Source organism: Ictalurus furcatus, chromosome 6 (assembly GCF_023375685.1).
Source record: "Ictalurus furcatus strain D&B chromosome 6, Billie_1.0, whole genome shotgun sequence".
In the NCBI taxonomy this organism is placed as follows: domain Eukaryota; kingdom Metazoa; phylum Chordata; class Actinopteri; order Siluriformes; family Ictaluridae; genus Ictalurus; species Ictalurus furcatus.
In genome coordinates this window covers 30,036,665-30,053,649 of record NC_071260.1, presented here as the reverse complement: position 1 = coordinate 30,053,649, position 16,985 = coordinate 30,036,665, and the positions used below count along the sequence as shown (strand labels likewise).

General features: G+C 45.9%; 1 protein-coding gene across 2 annotated transcripts in view; it reads left to right on the top strand.

Annotated features, from left to right (window-relative positions):
- igsf3 (immunoglobulin superfamily, member 3) overlaps positions 1–16,985 on the top strand; it is a 148,235-nt gene that overhangs the window by 83,644 nt on the left and 47,606 nt on the right. For both annotated transcript variants that reach the window (XM_053627573.1, XM_053627572.1), the window contains exon 3: positions 13,637–14,056. In XM_053627573.1, the coding sequence (XP_053483548.1) occupies positions 13,637–14,056 (420 nt within the window). The remainder of the gene's footprint in view (positions 1–13,636; positions 14,057–16,985) is intronic.

The following is a 16,985-nucleotide window of genomic DNA, read 5'->3' as shown; positions in this document are numbered from 1 at the left end:
ATACCAGCATGTTCTTGGGAGGTGGGAGGAAACGGGAGAACCTGGAGGAATCCCACACAGACGAGGAGAACATGCAGAACTCCACACAGACCGTAAACCCGACAGTACCCCAGGATCAAATGAGGAACCCTGGAGCTGTGAGGTGGCAACGCCACCAGCTGTATCACCCCCAAAACAAAATCTGCACGGAAGAGATCGAGAGAGAAACCAGTGAGAACAAAGGCACAAGCTACCTGCAAATTAGTGGCAAAGTTTTATTCAGCACCGTCCAACTTTTACATGCCACAGGCATTTCTCATCATCCCTCAGGAAGCAAACCTTCTCCAAGTGACAGCTGTATCAACGTCAAGAGTTCACGCAGGCTCTCATTTGTCTGTTTCGAACCAAGAAGTGAAATGTGAGTTCGGCGCGGGCGGGAAAGCTGTTCACGAGCTCAGACTGGAGCATCCGGCCGCACAGCTGAGCATCGGTTGATCGCAGTCCACTCGCGTACACACATGCGGCTTATTTCTCATCATCTTTCTCATTTCTCCTTTCTCTTTCTGCTTTTCCTACTTTCAGCTCGGGTCGTCTTTGCCTGACCCTGTCCCTTTCGTCCAGTAGACCAATACTTTAGTAACTTATGAATACGGTCGTTACGGAGAGAGCGGAGTGAACGTCTTAGACCGTTATTTTCATTCCGTCTCTCTTACAGTACATGAAAAGTAATAATATTACACTAATACACGCACATCTTTCTTTTGAATCTGCTCCAGTGTGAAATCACCACCTCTCCTACTGAGCTGAGCAGATTCGTATATAGAGTTGCGCCCATAAATTTACATACCCCTTGCAGAATCTGCAAAATGTTCATATATTTTATTTTTTTAATAATAAAAGTGATGCGGTTTTTTTTGTTTTTTTTTTTTTCTGCCCTGAAGAAGCTATTTCATATAACTGATGCTTACATATAGTGCACAAGACACAATAATAGCTGAATTTACACAAACGAACCAGTTCAAAAGTTTACACGCGCTTGATTCGTAATCCCGTGCGTCGTTACCTGGACGATCGACGTCTTGCGATAGGTCTTCACGAGTCCCTTGTTTGTCCTGAGCAGTTAAACCGCCCACTGTTCATCAGAAAAATCCTCCAGGTCCTGCACATTCTTTGCTTTTCCAGCATCTTCTGCGTATTTGGCTCTTTTCCAACAGCGACTACATGATGTCGAGATCCGTCTCTTCACACTGAGGACTATTGAGGGACTCGTACACGACTATTACATAACGGGGGGTGGGGGGGTGTAAACTTTTGAACAGGATGATGGTTGTAAATTCTGGGAAACATTTAAATGTCTTATGTAGCTTCCGAAGGGCGGTACTGAATGAAAAAATGAGATCTTTAAACAAAATAATTAATTACGGCGGGAAAGTATCGAACGCATACGTTCCAGCCAATCAGAATCGAGTATTCAGACAGACCATGGTAGAAATATATAATGTGTGCGCGTGCCTGTTTAACTCATCCAGCAGGTGAGTGTTTTGATTTCTCCACGGTGTGTCCGTATACGAATCCAGTTTTGAACGCATCCAAACAGCCGATTTGATTTGAAGTGTATTTGATATCGCCCCCACTTCAGTGACTGAACGCATAAGAGCTACTTCAGTAAAGTGGAATGACACAATTTACACCATTTCCTCACAGAGCAAAAACCCAATTACCGCTCCTTCATTGGGTTCATATTCTCTGACCTTAATCGCCGAGCGAAAATGGAACGGTAGTGTGGGAGAGGGAGCGACGCGATCCGATACCGGAGAGGAGACTCCCTTCTTTCTCATTTCACTGTATTCGGTATTTCAGAAAGTAATTAGCAGAACTGATTTATCTATCCATCCTTAACAACGGCAGCCGTGTGCGATTAGCTTTAATTAGATTGGGAGTGAAGAGAAATCTTGTGCTGAATTCCACCCACAAATACACAGAGTCCGGTCGTGAAGACCAGACCATGAATGCGATTTATTCTGCACCCTGGAGACAAGAGGAGAGGAGAGTGATGTAACCAATTCAGAGTTGGGGATTATCAGGGGGCCGTGATGGAATTTATACCCCTACTCTTTTACCATAAGTGTCCTGGGATTTTTAATGACCACAGAGAGTCAGGACCTTAATTTAATGTCTCATACAGAAGACAGTGATGTTTCTACAATATAGTGTCCCCGTCACTATAACAGGGATTTAGGCCCCCACACAGACCACAGGGTGAGCGCCCCCTGCTGGCCTCACTAATACCACTTCCAGCAGCAACCTTAGTTTTCCTTAGGAGGTCTCCCATCCAGGTACTGGCCAGGCGCAACCCTGCTTAGCTTTAGTGTGAAACCAGCTGAGAACTGCAGGGAGATATAGCTCTGGCAAGAATGTAAACAACTTCACATCACATCACTACTTCCTGTTTGTTACCCCGCTGATTGGTAATGGATAGACTTCCTCCTATTCTGGAGCGTTCCAGGTTTTCCTAAGTTCATTTTGCTCTCTCAGAAGCTCTTCTTTTTTTTTTTTTTTTTAATGAAGCCATAAAAATGCCATTAGCTAAACCTGACAGCTCGTGTTGCCAGCTCTAAGCGGACAGCACCGAGATAGTGTCACCATGTTAGTGTTTTGTGTCCAAGCATAACCTCCTCTTTTCCCCCCGTGGGCTATCTGAACACTTCTTCCCTTACTTTGTCCTCGATCACGTCTTCATTTTCTACCTTCACGCTCCGTCCTTCCATACTTTTGTCCTACAAATCAGTCACGATTTTGCGATCGTAGAAATTTACGCACATATTCGGCAATGTTCAGAAAAAAATTTGCATCGCAAGATGTTTGAAAAGCTCCAGCAAAATCGATCATTTTTATCCGCAGCGATCACAAAAAAAAACTCTGCGAAATCCTGTACGGACTGTATAAATACGAACGCTATAGGTGTGTGTGTGTGTGTGAGCACAAGCTCAACCCTCCTGTCTGTTTCAGTTTAGCAGTGCTGCTAAGAGGAAGTGTGCCGAGGTGACGGCGCCTGCTTGAATGTTAGTCCTGTTGAAAGGATCTTGGACCCCGAGCAGTGCACAGCGACTGAACCTGAGTAGAGGCAGAGTTCAGCAGCAGAGCCTCCTCTAGCCCCTTAGTCTGCTCTCTACACCTCCACCAAATCATCCATTCACTCACACTGGACTGCACTATCTGCAGGGTCAGTCCAGCTAGAGTACGAGTTCCTGTGCACCAAACGTGACCTCAGTGGGCAGCAGGGGATTTTATTCATTTCCGGTGGAATCCAGAATGACTTTTAGCTTCATCCCCTAACCGCCCTGGGCTTTCTGCTCTGTCTGGGGTTGGAATGAGGACAGCAGGAGGGCAGCAGGGTCGGGTCAGAGCGCCATGCTGAAAGGAAATATCAAAATGATCAGTCATTCTACACCACCGATTCTCATTGTGTACCCCCCCCCCGGGGTTTCTGAGATTGTATTATAGCTTTCTTTAACAATGTGCTAACGGTGGAGATCTGTAGCGACTGCCATCGTCCCCTGATACAGCACTTGATCTGGTAATTATTTTACAGTTATAGTGAGTCCAAATGACTGATCACTTGATTGAAAGGGTTTGCAATTATGCCAGCTAGACGTGTCTGTTTCTTAGAGGAGGTCGTTCATTTCCTGATCTAAAGGGGGCGAAAAAACTGTTCAGATCTATTCATGATGCCAATTTGAATTTAGCTCCAGTTTTAATAGAACTCGGAAATTCGCTCTTCATATGGAGATAGATTGGGTTCTGTGGATGGAAGGTTCAGATAGAAAAAAGTTAATAGCTGTGTGTAGATAAATATGATGGTAATGTGCTTAATAATCTTTGATGTAATTACAAAGGGGTCAATGGCTGTCATGATTACAACACAGATTGTTGCTCTCTCCCCCCCCCCCTCTCTCTCTCCCCCCCCCCCTCTCTCTCTCTCTCTCTCTCTCTCTCTCTCTCTCTGTCTCTCTCTCTCTCTCTGTGTCAATTTTTTAATTTTCAATTCAAAGTCCTTTATAGGCATGATTGTTTACATACAATATTGCCAAAGCATCTATATAGGAAAAAATAATAATTAATAATAATTTTAAAAATTATAATAGGAATAATAATCTAAACAGAATTTTAAAAAATGAATAATTACAAAAATAAGTAAATAAAAAAATATAAATAAAAATGAAAAATAAAGTGACAAGGTGCAAGGTGCCAGTATCGGACAAAAGTATAAAGGTTACAATAAGTGTTCAAATTAATGCAATTAAATAAAATACAGTGAGACTCTTTCTCTTGCTCTCTCTCGCACACTCCCTCTCTCTCTCTCCCTCCCCCCCCCTCGCGTGTGCGCTCTCTCTCTCTCTCTCTCTCTCACTCACTCTCACACACTCCCTCTCTCTCTCTCTCTCTCTCATGTGCGCTCTCTCTCTCTCTCTTTCTTTCATAGAGAGATTGTGATTTTGGGTGGCCTCTGTGTCTGTTTATTTGCCTCACAACTTCATTGCCTGCTTTACATTGTGTTTATTTATTTATATACGGTGGCTTAGTGGTTAGCACTTTCGCCTCACACCTCCACGGTCGGGGGTTCGATTCCCACTGTGTGCAGAGTGTGCATGTTCTCCCCGTGCTGCGGGGGTTTCCACCGGGTACTCCGGTTTCCTCCCCCAGTCCAAAGTACATGCATGGTAGGCTGATTGGCGTGTCCAAAGTGTCCGTAGTGTATGAATGGGTGTGTGATTGTGCCCTGTGATGGATTGGCACCCTGTCCAGGGTGTGTCCCATGCTCCCTGGGATAGGCTCCAGGTTCCCTGTGGCCCTGAAAAGGATATGCGGTATAGAAGATGGATGGATGGATATATATAAAATATTATATAGCATATTCATATTCGTATACCGTAGCCACTGAAATGGACCTGGATGAATTTGTAATACTGCATGTCTGCGTGTGTGTGTCTGCCTGTCAGTCAGTAAGAGAGTGCCAGTGCCAGAGGCGAGTTTTGGCTGCACTCGCACAGAGGGAGGGCTCTGCTCTGCGTCTCAACGAGGAGGCCAAGTGCTTGGCTCTCTTAATGTAATGATTAAAGAGTCTCTCTGTCTTTCTTCTTGCTCTTTCTTCTCTCCTCTCATCTCCGCTGTGGGTGCAGAGGAGGTTAACTCCTTAGGACCGCTTTTGCATCTATTACAAAATGAGGGGAAATTTTCCCAAAGCAGGTCTCATCTTTCTGCGCCGCACTGATAACATCTCCTGGGAAGTGTGTGTCTAACGATGGTGTGGAAGAGCAGTCTCGATGATATGGTGCAGATGTACTCGTCCACTATCGCATCATATCTCCAGTTTATGTGAGCCTGTGCCCACTGTAGCCTCAGATTCCTGTTCATGGCTGATAGCAGAGGAACCTGATGTGGTCTTCTGTTGTTGTTGAACCTCAAGGTTCAGTATGTCTGGGATGCATTTCATTTCGACACTCTTCTTTTGGTATGCACGTATGGGGGAAATAAACGCACGATGTTGTTTGTGGAGTATGCGTCACTGGAAGCGGATAGCGTTTTGGGTCTGAGAACGAAGAGAATGAATGCTTGGTAACGAACGAATGAACAGGAGAGAATACAAACGATCCGGTTCATGATGCCACACCGCATGCGATGTTCAGGCGGGTGTGTATATGAAAGGGAGCGAAATGGAAGGACTGAAATGAATGGGTGGAGAGAGCTACTGTAAGAGGGCTTGAAGAAAGGACTGTGGTGTTAACTGATGCTGCATTAGCACGGTCCGCTAATGCCCCGAAGTGAACAGCCGTACGCCGAGTTGTTTCGAATCGTTCTATCTCTGAAGTAGCACTCTCACTCTTAAGCTCCTTAATTCCTCTTTAACATAGCCACCGCACTACCGAGTAGAGGAAATGATGCCGAAGGGGTGTTGGTGGGGGAAGGGGAACGGGGGAGCCTCCTTCCACACTCCTCTAATTGTTTAATTAATCCTTAACGCATTTGCATCTGCATTAACTCTCGGATTATGTTAATCGACAGGCCACTTTTGCTCGTGAATGCGTTTGATATTGTAATGGAGATGAGCAGGGTTAAGATGGAGTGCACCGGAGTGGGAAGCCTCAATTGCTTGAGCTTCAGGAGGGAGGATGGGGTATTTTTAAAAAAATTTTTTTGTTTGTTTTTTTTTTTTTTTTTAAGCTCTCGTCTTAAATTAGCTCCATGGCGAAATGATTTCTAAAGCCAGATAAGAAGGTATAAACAGTTAACCTTCACTAATTCTCTCGTTTTAATCTCCCAGGAGTAGCTCCTTATTTGCAGCTCTGGGTTTGACAATGGCGCACAAGGACTCAAGGAAAAGTAGGAAAAGAAAAAGAAAAAAAAAATCAGATTTTCAGCACCACAGATTTAAAATAATTATCCGTTAATGACATTCCAAGAGCAAATAACATATTTTTTTTTACCTAATTGCTAATTAGAGAAACTCTATGGCAGGGGTCGTCACGGCGGATCACGTTCCAGATGCAGACCCAGCAGTGTATTTCCGAAAAGCGAAAATAAATACAAGAGCCAATATATGGGGGCTATGATTTTTTTTTTTTTTTTTTCCCATTTATTTATTTATTTTTAAACATGAGCCGTCATGGCTCCTGTAGTAAATCCTCTGTGGCCGTGTATCCAATCACATGCTTTTATGTAAATCCTTCAGCTGAAGGAAGCTCGTCGGAACCAGAGACTAGTTACAGAGAGAGCGAGCTCGAGAGGTCAGAAAGGGAAACAGGATGTTTGAAGACGAATGGAAAGCGACGTGCACGTTTATTCGCTCCGCTTCAAGTTCAAAACCGTCTCCGAACCGAAGACTAGAGTGCTTTGGAACGAAAAGTGGCGGGAGAGGGCGAATTTTGCTTTAATCCTGGCAGCCACGTGCGTTAACGCACAGCCGTGAGAACGTTCCTCGCACGACGTTTACGTACGCGGCGTATATATACGGCATATAATCGTTCATCTTCTGTACCGGTTTTATCCTGATCAAACACTCCTGTTTTAGTCCATTAAGAGCTTCTTAAAGGGGCGGTCCCACTACACTGCGCTTTTCCACTGACTTCCATTCATACACATGCGAATGCAAGAGACTGGAAATGCAAGCTTCATGCGAAGATGTTTCGCAAGTCACTGCGTCCCAGCGTTCGATTTTTACAGCGGTGTCGCACCGTACCGTTTTATATATACGGCACGGCTTTAAAAGAATATCAAATCAACATAAAAAAATAAATAAAAGAGAAGTTGCCTGGATTGCTGTGTCGCTGCATACAGGAACAGATGGTCTGTTTTGATATTGGCGTGTGATGTCATAAAGCCCGTATTCGCAGGCTCATATACGCCTATTCGGTCAGGAGGGCACGATTATGGTTGGAGCTGACGTCTCGAGGAAGTTAGATCTCCACGAAACAGGGTTGGTGACCGCTGCGTTATACTGTAACTGTAATGTCTCTATTCAGTCATGTCAGTTGACTATGTAGGCATTTGTAAACTTGACCGTGACGAATCTTAGTTGAATCCCCCTGCTGCTAGATAGTGCATCAAGATATAGAAATGCTGTGTGAAGACCCACACACACACGACCCGAAACAACATCCTGATATGTACCCCTTATCTCTGAGATTTAGCCTCGGCCAGACAGCATAGACAGCCCAGTGCCAGTACGTAGATTGGGGTCACAGAGCAATTGGCAATTGCAGAATGTGGAAGATTGTCATAGAGGCAGAAGATCATATCTAGTTGTGCAATGCATTCTTTCACCCATGAGCCACATGAGGTTACAGAGAAAACATTTTGTAGCCCGAGAACTGAACCCTGAACAGTCCTTCATGCCGGTTGGTCCGAAAGCACACTCTGTTACTGTCTTCCATGCCTCAGGGTCAGAGCACGTCTCCTAGACAAATTCCCCATCACCAAACTGTGACACAATCAGGTCCTTCATGTCTGGAACTAATGAATGTTAACGACCTTGAAACAAATCGACGCCCACTAGCGAAGCAAGGGAAAGATTCCGGCAAAGCGAGAGTATATGGGCATCATGAGACGGGGGAGGTGAAGATGGAGGTGCACTCGCTCCTTCGACACGGTCAAGATGCGTACAGAGCAAATCTATTCTAATCTACGCCGATATGCAGGTCGATATTCCTACATAAATCGGAATTTGGCAGTATTCTAATTAGTATCGAGTCATGCCGTAAACGCCGCAATCCGATTGGACGATTCAGATTAAGACAACATTCCGGTTCGCTAAAATTCTGATTGAATATGCCTGTTTTAATCGGAAAGTTGTTGCTTGTAAAAACTTCATTCAGAAAATCCACCGAAAGGAGATTGGGGGAGGGGCAGTGGTGGCTTGGCGGTTCAGGCTCTGGGTTCTGATCAGAAGGTCGGGGGTTCAAGCCCCAGCACTGCCAAGCTGCCACTGTTGGGCCCTTGAGCAAGGCCCTTAACCCTCTCTGCTCCAGGGGGCGCTGTATCATAACCGCCCCTGCGCTCTGACCCCAACTTCCTACCATGCTGAGGTATGCGAAGAAAAGACTTTCACTCTGCTCTCCTGTATATGTGATTAATAAAGACTCATTATCATTATATGCGCATGCTCAGTCCACAAGGAATTGTGGGTGCTAACCGATGCTTAGCTGTAGGCTAGGTATTGAAGAATGGCAGCTCAGACATACTTACAACAACCATGCATACAGGAATATTCCAATAGCTGTACACATATAAAGGTATATACAGGAATATGGCTGCAACCCGACCGTAGTCCTGAAAGGGAATTTGCCGTGCATGTAAACGTAGAGCGTGTTGTGTATTTGTCTGGCCTGTGTGTACAAGAAGGAGCTACTTTGGTTTGAAATGAGATTGGATTGTCGAGAAAAAGAGAGCTTTGCTCCAGGGCTTAGATCACTGACATGCTTTTAGGTACATGAGTGATTCACATTGAGATAATGTCTTTGGTTTATCCTCAAGGCTGTTAGCCTCACTTATGTCTTGGCCTGAATGCAGATGCAGGCTTTGCTCTGGCTGAGCTCACTTGCCGGAAGCGTGGCTTGGCAGAGGAAACCTTAGCATCGCTAGCTAAAGGTCTTTGATGTCCTCTATTGCTCCAGGAGTTGAGAATTTCGACTGTACTGTCGGCATGGCAACAGTGGGACATTTCTGCTTGGCTCTTGTTGAGAAGTTGTTATGGTAACAAACTCTTATTTCTCTCTCTTGTTATTTTTTTTCTCACCCCCCCCCCACCTTTTTTTTTTATTATCTGTGTGGAATACTATCCGTGATGGTGCTAGTGCGCTACAGACTCGTGTCTCTTGGGGCTTGTGGAATACCTTGGTTAAATGATGGTTACGGATTTCAGTCGTTGCCTTATTTGGATGGTATGTTCATCAAGTGTCCGTGGTGTGGGCGGACTGTTGGCTCTGCTGTATTGGAACGATGAGAACTGTTCTAGTCCATGCCCACACATACACACTTGTACACACAAAACGCCTTCACAGAGGAATGTGTTATGAGGCAATAGCCCTTATCGTTCCCCTAACTCTGGTAGCAACAGTGAATGCAGAGAAGCACGGAGTACACGCTCAGATTCAAATCTCGTTTTTCTTCCTCTCGGACCATTTAGTTTCGTATTCAACCTTTCGTAGTGCTCTTATATCCTCAAGGGTCCTGCCCGTTTTCTTTCCCCAATACTATTCACTAGAGCAGGGCGATGTCGTGTTGTCGTTATTGTCCACTATCTGGGCTTTTAGACCTGCTTTTTTTTTTTTTTTTTAACTCACTGTTTAAAGTAACTGACAGAACATTAAAAAAAACTTTTGTTCTGATTGTTTGTTTAATTTTCCCCTCCTTTTATTATAAAAAAACAAAATCTCTGAACCTATTGCGGTCCATGTTGCTGGTTTCGTAGGCTAAATTGTACATTGTGATATTGAACATATGTCATGGAAATGTCTTCAAGTGTTGTGGTGTGATTATTTTTCCATTTCGCGTCCTCCTAGTCTGTACAGATTTAAAAAGCTTTAAAAAAACAGCAGAGGTCCACTGACTAATTACAAATTGAGCTCTCTCTGTCTGTCTCTCTCTGACTCTCTCTCCCTCTCTCTATCTCTCCCTCTCTCCCTCTCTCTCTCTCTCGCTCTCTCTCTCGCTCCCTCTCTCTATCTCTCCCTCTCTCTCTCTCTCGCTCGTTCTCTCCCTATCTCTCTCGCTCCCTCTCTCTATCTCTCCCTCTCTCTCTCTCTCGCTCGTTCTCTCCCTATCTCTCTCGCTCCCTCTCTCTATCTCTCTAACTCTCTCTCTCTCGCTCTCTCTGTCTGTCTCTCTCTGACTCTCTCTCCCTCTCTCTATCTCTCCCTCTCTCCCTCTCTCTATCTCTCCCTCTGTCCCTCTCTCTATCTCTCCCACTCTCTCTCTCTCGCTCTCTCTCTCGTTCTCTCCCTATCTCTCTCGCTCCCTCTCTCTATCTCTCTAACTCTCGCTCTCTCTCTCTCTCTCGCTCTCTCTCTCTCTCTCTCGCTCTCTCTCTCGTTCTCTCCCTATCTCTCTCGCTCCCTCTCTCTATCTCTCTAACTCTCGCTCTCTCTCTCGCTCTCTCGCTCCCTCTCTCTATCTCTCGCTCTCTCTGTCTCTCTCTCTTGCTCCCTCTCTCAATCTCTCGCGCTCTCTATCTCTCTCTCGCTCTCTCTCTCTAACTCGCTCTCTCTCTCCCTCCCTCACTCCCTCTCTCTAACTCGCACTCTCTCTAACTCACTCTCTCTCCCTCCCTCACTCCCTCTCTCTAACTCGCACTCTCTCTCGCTCTCTCTCTCACTCCCTCTATCTCTCTCTCTCTCGCTCTCTCTCTCCCTATCTCTCTCGCTCCCTCTCTCTCTCTCTCTTGCTCGCTCTCTATCTCTCGCTCTCTCTCTCTCTCTATCTATCTATCTCTCTCTCTCGCTCCCTCTCTCTATCTCTCTAACCCTCTCACTGTCTATCTCTCTCTCGCTCTCTCTCTCTAACTCGCTCTCTCTCTCCCTCACTCCCTCTCTCTAACTCGCACTCTCTCTCGCTCTCTCTCACTCCCTCTATCTCACTCTCTCGCTCCCTCTCTCGCTCCCTCTCTCTATCTCCCTAACTCGCTCTCTCTCTCACTCTCTCTCTCTCTCTCTAACTCGCTCTCTATCTCTCGCTCCCTCTCTCGCTATAACTCGCTCTCACTCTCTCTCACGCTCTCTCTGTCTCTCTCTCTGTCGCTCTAACTCACACTCTCTCTCTCGCTCGCTCTCTCTCGTGCTTGCTCACTCTCTCTCTCTATCTCGCTCTAACTCGCTCTCTCTCGTGCTTGCTCTCTCTCTCTCTCTCTCCACTCTTCATGCCATATGTAAGTTATATGACTCCTCTTTCCCTTTTCTTCCTCGTTTTCCTCAGTCATCTTAATTCATCAGCGGCGCGTAGCTTTGTCACTCCACCTCCTTTTAAGCCATCTGCATCTACTTTGAAAATCTGTGAGCAAAGTGGAGTTTGAATAATTGAGAACACCAGTGCACGATCATGCGTGAACACACACACACACACACACACACACACCCGCCTGTTCGTCTTCTGAAGGCCAGCGTTCTCAGATGTACGTTTATTCCAGCCGACACGAGCAACTTTTAAAAGCTTAACATCAACCATAATTTCTCTTGTGTTCTTCTCAGGATTACGGCCTCGTTCAGCTCAAACAAACAAATCACTGCACGCATTAATGCTTTTAAAGCAGTCGGCTATCGACAAGTTCTGAATAAGCATTCTCAGTAGAAGAGAAACGGGCGTCTGATACACCGGATGAATCCGTAAGGAGGAATCCATGCTTCTTAAACCGAGGCTCGGCTCTAAAAAGCACTCGAACGCTGACACCACACTTTATTCCGCCTCCCTTCCTCATCCGCTTTCCCCATAAGCTTTTCCATCATCGCAGTCAAGCTTCCATTATTTTATTTCAGTAGTCAAGAGAAAGCTCGACTAAAGCGAGTGTGATCGCCTCAACGTCCGCGTGGAATTCCGAACGGCTCTCTTGATTTCGTTTTCATCTCGGTATGTAATAAATAAATAAATAAATAAATAAATAAATAATCAGTACGTTTTCCTAAGTGACCCTTTGGACGTATTCTTCAGCTGAATATCTCCGTCTGACTCACTGAATGGAACCAAAGATGGTCTTAGACTGTGTGATCTCTGCAGTGTTTTAATATCAGTACTCGCTCACTGTCCAAGATGATCCCAGTACAGCCTTTCTGTGACGGACTGTAATATAAGATATGTTCTTCGTGTCAGATTATACGATGGAAGATCCTCTAACGGTAGACCTGCGAGTAGAGAAAATGACTTCTATCCCAACGCAGTCGAATTCTCCAATCAGAAGCCGTGTAGATCTTCCACCCGGAAGATAAATGCCGGCTTTATTCTAACGCGCCCGTCCTAAAACATTACGGTTTCCTTACTAGCAGCTCACGCGCAGGGATTTGTATGGTGGAAGCGCCATATCATTTAAGGCTTATGATAAACTGATCACTGATAAGCTTCTTACATCTAAAGCGTTGTGTTCGCAGACGTTTATTTAACGTTTTACGGAACGAATTTCACGCGTCAGAGGAGAGTTTCTCCTTTCTGGTTTCTTGGTAGCAAGACGAGGTGTGTTATTCTGTCTAGTTAATTAGAAAAGAGGACGTGGGCGGGCGACTGGGAATGAAATTGCAAAGGGGCAGTGATGGATTGGCGGCTAAGACTCTGGGTTACTGCTCGGAAGGCCGGCGGTTCAAGCCCCCGCACTGCCAAACTGCCACTGTTGAGCCCTTGAGCAAGGCCCTTAACCCCCTCTGCTCCAGGGGGCGCTGTATCATGGCTGACCCTGCGCTCTTCTCCTGACGTGCTGGCGTGTACGAAGAAAAGAATTTCATTGTACATATGTATATTAGACTCATTAAAGCAGTTAAATAGCACGTATTATTCATTAATACATTAAAGATTGTTAAAAAAAAAAAGAATTCGTTACCGGTGGTACCGCACCAGAGTGGAGTATTTTACTGTGAGGTTGTTTACAGATTGTTTTTTGGAGATTAAGAAATCCCTGTGCTGTTCAACAGAGTAGATTGAAAACCATACTAGTGGATCTGGCTTAAATATTATGCTTTCACACAGCAGGTAATCCATTTCCCATGAGGTAATGACTGAACAGGTGGATGAATAAGCGGAGCTGCCAGGCTTGAGCAATTATGGCTGACATGGTAATATATGTAGTGAGTACTGGGGAGTTAAATGGTATTGCCTTGGATTAGAGCAAAACACATGATTGCGGTTTAGAGGACATTAAGTATGTATTATTAAGGACAGACGGGAACGGGGTTGGTCATTCGAGACCGTTTCTTATTTTATTGAAATAAGAAAACGGAGCGAGAAAGTAAGTAAGAGGTTTAATTTTTCCGAGGCGATGAGCGGTAATAATAACGAGGTACAGCTCCAGTGCCGAAAGAATCCCCATCGAATTGGAATGCGTGTCAGAACGCGAGTAATTTGATGTTTTTTTTTTTTATGTGCGCACGTTTCTAACCTCGGTCCTTTTCCATCCCTTTTCCTGCAGTGATTCCCGACACGCTGTCCGTGACGTCGGCCACTCAGACTCTGTCCAAAGTGGAAGGGGACACGCTGCAGCTGATCTGCGAGGTCACGCGTCAAACGTCTCAGCACACACACGTCGCGGTCGGCTGGTACGTGCGCTCCACGGACGAGCCGTCTGGCCAGGCGAGGGACCTCGTGACCCTGACGCGGGACATGGTGCTGAGGCCTGGGACGTCATACCGGCAGCGTCTGTCCTCCGGAGACGTGCGGCTGGACAAGACGAGCAGCACGTCCTACCGCCTCACGATCTACAGCCTACAGCCCACAGATGAGGGCCAGTACTACTGCGAGGCATCAGAGTGGATCCAGGACCCCGACCGCTCCTGGTACTCCATGACGCGCAAGCAGTCTGACAAGACTGTGGTCAAAGTTCAGCCCACAGGTGAGTGCCACGGTGAACGGATCTGTCTCATCGGGTATTTCAGACAAGTTTTCTAACCTTCTCAATCCCCAAGTGGGAATTTTGCAATTTCTGCTCATTTCCCAACTTGTAAGTAAAGTTTGTGTTTTTTCTTACGGGCTCAATGATGTTAATCTGATAGTCCTGGCGTTCACAGGCTTTCCCGCTAAGCAACTTTTGTTCCACGTCACACAGCCATGTCTCCCAGAGTATTTCAGTGTTGCGTAAGATTTCTGATGAATTTCAAGCCTTCTCTAGTTTCGCCCCTCCCCCAACCTACATGCGATTACTTCCAATGACGTATACGGTACGTTCCACCTCCCTCAAAGTCCATGGCAGATTTGGAAGAATATATCGAACATGTTTTCCTCTTCCTGTTCAATCAGAATGATTGTGTCCTGCCTAAACACAGCCACAGAGTAGCTGACGGCGCAGTTCCTCAGATGCCGTATCAGGCTTATGTACGCTATGTGCTGATCGTTATCTGAAATTAAGCTCATTACCAGCCTCCTAGGGAGGCAACCGTCAATCCTCTTAACGCTGTTCTCCGGGTTCGAGTTCATCCAAAGCATGCGCACTGTAAGCGTATCGTTCCATCTCACTGATGCTGGTTGTGTTTGGAAGATTATCATAGTGTCGAGCGTTGTCAGGACTGGTCTGGGTCTCTGGAATATAAACAGTCCTACTGTCCCAGCCAATGCCTGTGGAGTAATAGTGAAAATAAGCTACGACAGGCAGAGAATCAAACCTTCTTCTTACACATGCTATCAATTCATATTCTTCACCAGAGCTGTATAATGAGCCTAGAGTACAATGGCTACAGTCCATTTCAATCCAATCACTTCTCACGTCCACGCTCCTTTCCCCCGCCGCTGTGTAAGTGTTCACTGTGGCCGATCTCAAGGCGGTAACTCGATCTCAGGGCTCTGCCGTCCAGCAGTTTGATGGGAATGAGAGGTGACGGCGTACCTGCTCATCACACACACAGCAGGATGGGATGTCTATAACGGCGCTTTTATTGGCCACTCGAGACTCGAATCAGAAGGGGTGAGATCGGAGAAGAAAGCGGAGTGGACCAGGCCACGTGGCTCTCAAGGGCACATGGCGACATCGCAGAAAGCTGATGGATTTGGTTTCTGATGGTTGACGGTGGCAGTGGAGGCAGTATGTAAAGACGAGAGAAACAGGGAGCTGTTTGTCCTACATAGAGATGAGAGGACGGTGTGATAAGAGAGGAGAAAGGGACAACCGGGCTACAAATTGGCCGTCTGTATAGAATGCTGCTAGGTTGTTTAGCAGTGTTGACAGCTGAAGCGTATAATTTATTCCCTGGCTACAATGGTTCCCTTGTTTTATGGCGGCCCTTTGCGTCATCGCTAATTTTTCACCCTGGCATGATATTTGCAAAGTTCCCCTTCTGAGTCACCGTGAGTAGTAAAATTGGTAATAAATGTTTCAACAGAAATTAAAGATTAAAGCCAACCGGTATCATAATCCGCAGGATCATATCTCCTTTCAGCAGACAGCAGTGAAGGGTAAACCTTTATTAGGGTTTGGTTACTGTTTTTAAGCTGTGACTTCATCAGCCGGGTGTGTCTGGGTGTGAATTTTTCATTAACTTCTTTAAGTTCAACAGTTAATGCGATTCTTTGCCGTTTGTGCTTTTGGGATATACGCATGGATATACGCAACGTTTGCCTCTCACCTCCAGGGTTGGAGGTCCGATTCCCGAATCCACCCTATGTGCGTGGTGCTTACGTGTTCTCCCGGGTTCCTCGGGGTACTCCGGTTTCCTCCCCCAGTTCATAGACGCACGTTGTAGGCTGACTAGCATCTCTAAGTTGTCCGAAGTGTGTGAATGGGTGTGTGTGTGTGTGTGTGTGTTAGCGATTGTGCCCTGCGATGTAGGTCCAGGATGTCCCCCGCCTTGTGGCCCGTGTTCCCTGGGATAGGTTCCAGGCTCCTCGTGACCCTGTGGTACAGAAAATGGATGGAATGTCTTGTCTGAAACTAATATTCGCATTGATTAAGGTGGCAGCTTCGTATTTTTCTATTGTCGAGATTGAAATCTAAATGGCCTGATGATGTTTTTTTTTTTTTTCTTTGTTTTTTTTCCCCCCTATTCGAAAATTATGCAAACTCTTAAACGCAGGACTCAAGACAAGCGATGAGGCAAAACTCTAAGAGGCTCGGTGACACCGAGATGGATCTGAGGCTGTTCTTCTGGAAGATAAGAGCATTTTAATTACCCAGTTTCACTGGCAGTAGACACTGGAGTGTCATTATGCACTCTCAGTATGATGAATAAAAGCTAAGGTCGGTCATTGAATCTGGAAGATTTAGTTAAGCTTGGTCAAGGTGACGCGATAAAGGCAGAACCGATGCGCGACGATCACTCTGTATGCCGAGCGAGAGTAATTCTCATCGGAATTACACGCGCCGTCCACTGAACCGAGCAGGGATGAAGGAAAGCGATTTGTCGTTTAAAGCCTGCTGTAACCAAGTGTCCTTGCAGCAGCTGGTCTATGAGGACAGGCTGCTCTTCCTGAGCTGGCAGACTGCTAACCTGGGCCAGGACAGCGCAGAGGGCAGAGTGTGTCTCTGTATGCATTCCCTGCTAGTGCGTTTCTGCTAATAAACGTGAGAGCACGACGAAACGATTGGAGATGTTGTAGGATTGCTTGAATATAAACACGCCCAGCACACAGAAGGGAGATTGATTATAGCATGAGGGCTTGTGGGTATATTTCCCCACGCAGCAGCTTGTGTTCACACACTGTATCGTCACTTTCCTCTCACCCACCGCTGCCCAAATGGCTTACCGACGCATGACTCTTTTACTCTTGTTTTCCGATCCCTCCACCTCTTTTCTCTTTTATTTCAAATTACAATGTGTCAGGGATTCTCCTTT